Source organism: Tribolium castaneum, chromosome 7 (assembly GCF_031307605.1).
Source record: "Tribolium castaneum strain GA2 chromosome 7, icTriCast1.1, whole genome shotgun sequence".
In the NCBI taxonomy this organism is placed as follows: Eukaryota; Metazoa; Arthropoda; class Insecta; order Coleoptera; family Tenebrionidae; genus Tribolium; species Tribolium castaneum.
In genome coordinates, this window is record NC_087400.1 from 4,924,482 (window position 1) to 4,929,477 (window position 4,996).

At 40.4% G+C, this 4,996-nt stretch overlaps 2 protein-coding genes across 2 annotated transcripts; both read left to right on the top strand.

Annotated features, from left to right (window-relative positions):
* The first annotated feature begins 482 nt into the window (after positions 1–482).
* Positions 483–2,472, top strand: Pdhb (Pyruvate dehydrogenase E1 beta subunit). Its single transcript, XM_965070.4, has 4 exons — positions 483–725; positions 779–1,062; positions 1,113–1,532; positions 1,828–2,472. Exons 2-4 carry the CDS (start codon positions 783–785, stop codon positions 2,208–2,210), a joined length of 1,083 nt encoding a protein of 360 aa, XP_970163.1. The 5' UTR covers positions 483–725; positions 779–782; the 3' UTR covers positions 2,211–2,472.
* Positions 2,473–3,489: 1,017 nt separating this feature from the next.
* On the top strand, positions 3,490–4,952 carry Dhod (Dihydroorotate dehydrogenase). The gene is made up of 4 exons (XM_964938.4): positions 3,490–3,614; positions 3,660–3,869; positions 3,917–4,667; positions 4,715–4,952. The coding sequence occupies exons 1-4, from the start codon at positions 3,594–3,596 to the stop codon at positions 4,906–4,908; spliced, it is 1,176 nt and encodes a 391-aa protein (XP_970031.1). The 5' UTR covers positions 3,490–3,593; the 3' UTR covers positions 4,909–4,952.
* Positions 4,953–4,996: the final 44 nt, after the last annotated feature.

Here is a 4,996-nt window from a genome sequence, read left to right on the forward strand (position 1 = left end):
AATTAGTGAAGACCATTGTAAACTTTTAGGACCTAGGAGTAATTATCCAATGTAATTTATTACTTTAATAATTATTATTAATAATAGTTATAAACATGCCAAACTGGATACTAATAGTATTTTAATATTAAAATATTGAGTCAAAAAATAAACTGCTTGAAAAAAGTTAGAAATATTAGCTTCTGGTACAACTCTAAACTAAAATATAAAGCTTCATAGAAAACACATATGATATTATTTTTCAAGCTTCTACAAAAATTATTATTATTATTATTATTATTATTATTATTATTATTATTATGTGTGTTTTTAATTAATTTTTGTTTAAAAAAATGGAAAAATTTGAATTTTATTCAAAAATAAATTGAATATGAATGAATAGATTCTTTAAAAAATATTTTATGTTGGCGCCATACAAAGTACGGTTATTTTTACTGTCCTCCGGTGTATAATTGTTTGCCTGCAACGTTATGTTCTGCTCCCTAGTGCCCACAACCTCAATTACAAAAAATTGAGAAACCTGTCAAACTTAACCTTCAAAAATCCGAATTTTATCAAAAATCTCAGATTTGATCTCTCGCTAGGAGCATGTCTCCAAGATAGCGTCACATGTGCGATTACGTATAACGAATGCTCAAGAGATAATAACCTAACAATCAACACCGACGTTTATTCGGTCCTCTCATTCTCCTTCACGACCTTAATCACCTTGACTGTCAAATCAGGTAAGTCAAATAATCAGAAATTTTCACCCTCAACTAAGAAAATCAACCCTTAGAAAAATGGCACCGATCAAAGCCACTAGTCTTTTGAACTTGGCCGGAAAAGCCCTCCACCGGAGACAATTCTCAGTGTCAAAAATCGCATCTGCCAAACAAATGACAGTCAGAGACGCCCTAAATTCAGCCCTAGACGAGGAAATGACCCGCGATGAGCGGGTTTTCATCATCGGCGAAGAGGTGGCGCAGTACGACGGCGCCTACAAGGTCACAAGGGGGCTGTGGAAGAAATACGGCGATAAGCGAGTCATCGACACGCCAATCACAGAAATGGGGTTCACAGGTTGTTGCTTAAAAGTGATTCGTTTAAAGGACTAATTTTTGGCCCCCCAGGAATCGCCGTGGGGGCTGCCATGGCCGGCCTGCGCCCCGTCTGCGAGTACATGACGTTCAACTTCGCCATGCAAGCCATCGACCAGATCATCAACTCGGCGGGAAAGACCTTCTACATGTCCGCGGGCCGCGTCAACGTCCCCATTGTCTTCCGGGGGCCCAATGGGGCTGCCGCCGGCGTTGGCGCCCAACATTCCCAGTGCTACGGCGCGTGGTACGCACACTGTCCAGGCCTCAAGGTCATCTCCCCCTACAATTCCGAAGACTGCAAGGGGCTCCTCAAGGCCGCCATTCGGGACCCTGACCCCGTGGTTTTCCTCGAAAACGAAATTTTGTACGGGGTGCAGTACCCCATGTCAGATCAGGCCCTTTCCAACGATTTTGTCCTACCGATAGGCAAAGCGAAAATCGAGCGACCAGGTAAAATCTTAGAGCCCCCAGGTTTTTTCCCCCAATTCGATTTAAAATTAAATAATTGATTAAATTTAAAAGTAATGTGTATTAAACTGTCCCTCTCAGAATCTTAAGAAATTAACAGTAATTTCGTTACTGTTTTCGGCAAGTACAGTATGTCGTCACCAGAGGGCGTCTAGTTAATTTTAACTGACATCTGGTGTAATGACATTATACAGACTGAACCAAAAGTAACGCCCATTTGTAATTTCATGCCATAGCATTAACATTTTAAGTTTTCACGATATTTTTTTTTTTTTAGGAAAACACATAACGATTGTGGCGCACTCCCGGGCGGTTGAAACGTCACTTCAAGCAGCGAATGAACTTTCCTCGAAAGGAATTGAAGCAGAAGTGATCAATTTGCGATCGTTGCGCCCTCTGGACATCAATACGATAACTGCGTCCGTTGCTAAAACGAATCACTTGATTACGGTGGAGCAAGGGTGGCCTTCGGCAGGGATCGGGGCCGAGATTTTGGCCAGAATTATGGAAAGCGAGGCCTTTTTCCACTTAGACCAACCAGCGATCAGACTGACAGGCGTTGACACGCCCATGCCATATACCAAAAGTCTAGAAATGGCCGCGCTTCCGGTGCCTAAAGACGTAGTCGAAATGACGAAAAAACTACTGAAGGTTAAGTAAAATCTCGAGTAATGTTCCTTTGTTTGAAATTGAAGCGTCGTCTGTATTGCCAACGTACAGTTATTATAATTTATTTATTTATTTCTCGTCCGGCTGAATTAATCAAAGGGTAAGTTTATAATTTTTACTTGTACAAACTGTTGTAAATAATAGTCTAGTTTTAATTGGATCAAGTGTACATTGCATTTTTTAAGCCAATTTTTTCTTATGTGGCCACTTTTACGGTTGTAAATTTTTGTAGACAATAAATCATTAAGGCTGATTGCTTGTTATTATCCCCTTCCTTTTCCGCAAAAACTCCTCATGGGAACCGGGCGCGCTTCAAATTACGCAAAAGCGCATCGTCTGAACTGGATTAATGGTGTCACGTGACACAAGGAAAGGCGCGCAATTCAAGAAAATACGTTTTAATACAAAAGTAACAAATTTAATTAAATACGTAGGTTAGGTAACAGTCACAATTCACAATTAACAGCACTTCTAAATATCCAAGGGCCTTTTGTTTAAATATTCATTTGCGCTTCTTTTGGACATTTTGTGTTCTTCCATGAATATTATTAAACATAATTCCGGCAGCAACACTTTGAAGAAGTAACTGTCCATTTTATCCTCTTGGTCAAACTCAGATTTCATTAAATCAAGGAGTACTTCCTTCTGTTGTTCACTAAACACGATAACACTGTTGCTACAAAACAAGCTCTTGGCTGAAGAAATGTTGTTGCCACTTTGGTGAAACGCCCGATGGCGATCTGAATATTTGCGTCCTTCCATAATTGCGTCCAAAGTGTCTTTGTGTCTCTCAAACGCTTTCTTCAAGTCCTTGGAAGTCAGGTGTTTACAATCAAGAAGCTCCTCCATGAAGTTATCTTCTTTTAGACTATCAATGCCCAGATTTTTCTGGAGAATATCTTCATCGAAAACATCAAGCTGTTCAACACTGCGTCTATATTGATCAAAGTTCTTCTGATCTGTTACGATTTTCTCAAACGAGGGAACTGACACGCCGTACTTTTCAAACGAAAAACTCCTTTGCAAACTCTTCTTCTTCTTCACGGTAACATCAAGCTGTTCTGGCTGCTTCTTCTGCGCCCGTTTCGACTCACCTTTATTCTCCTTATTCAACCACGAAGTAATTTTGGGGCTTTTGTCGCAGGCTGGCTTTCGTTTACGAGTCGAAGCGGCCTTCTTTGGTTCAGTCGGAGATGCCCTCTTTTGCAGTTGTCTCAGTTTTTCCATGAGATTATTCATGGCTTTGTCACCACACGATTTTTGGGGCTCCATTCTGGAAACCCGCCACTTCAATTTGACGTTGTCAACTTGACGTTTCTAAAGTGAGGTTAGGGTTTGTTTATTTTTGAAAATTCGCCTGATTTTTGTAATAAAATGAGGAATTTGAGTTTAAAGGTAATAGTTACGTTCTCGAATGGGTTAGTTATTAGAATTTTGCAGAGGAAACTACGATCATTGTATATTGTTACTGCGAGCGGATTAGGGGCATATGTGGCTATAAGTCTGTATAAAAACAATGAAAAGTTTTACAGAAACGTTGTAATGCCTTTAGTACATTTGCTGGAGCCTGAGCAAGCCCACCGGCTCGGGGTTATAGTCAGTAAATACCGCCTTGTCCCCTCAACTAATTACAAAGACCCCGAGTCTTTGGTAAGTCATTTTTTAACTGTAAGTCGTCACTAGGCCCTCAATTACAGAAAATTACTCTTTTCAATAAAGTTTTCCCAAACCCAATTGGCATCGCTGCCGGTTTTGACAAACACGCCGAAGCGGTAATGGGTTTGAAAGACATTGGTTTTGGTTTCATTGAAATAGGTTCAGTGACACCCCAGCCTCAGCCAGGCAATAACAAACCGCGAGTTTTCCGCCTGTCTGAAGACCTTGCTGTTATAAACAGATACGGGTTCAACAGCGACGGCCACGAGACCGTTTTACACCGACTTATTAATTTGAGACAAACCAAAAAATGTGATACTATACTAGGGGTCAATTTAGGAAAAAACAAGACTTCAGACGACGCTATCAATGACTACGTCATTGGTATTAAAAAATTAGGGCCAGTTGCTGACTACCTTGTTATCAATGTTAGCAGTCCTAACACGCCCGGCTTAAGGACAATGCAAGACAAAAACGTACTAAAAAATCTATTAAAAAGTGCCAAAGAGGCACGTGATAGCCTCCCTGAGGGGGCCAGACCCCCACTATTACTTAAACTAGCGCCCGACTTGTCCTACAGTGAGCTCAAAGACATTGCAAATGTGGTGAGGCAAAAAGACACGAAAATTGATGGGCTTATAATTTGCAATACGACAGTTGAAAGGCCACAATTTCTGCATAATGACAGGAAAGGGGAGACAGGGGGGCTGAGTGGCAAGCCTTTGAGAGAGGCCTCCACTAAGTTAATCGCAGAAATGTACAAACTGACACGGGGGGAAATACCGATTATAGGTTTGGTGTTTTTATTAATTTAAATTTTTACATTAAATAAATTATAGGTGTTGGCGGTGTTTTTACCGGCCGAGACGCCTACGAAAAAATCAAAGCTGGGGCTAGTGTTGTACAATTGTACACAAGTCTGGTGTATGAGGGGCCCCCGGTTGTTGCCAAAATTAAACGGGAGCTAGTGGAGTTGTTGGCCGATGATGGGTTTAAAAACGTTTCGGAGGCTGTGGGGTGCAGTGTTAAATAATTTTATTATTTGATTAACTTTTCCAATAAATTTAATATCAAAAATTACTGTTTTAATTATTTTAAAATTATTTAGGGTTTTTCCAGTT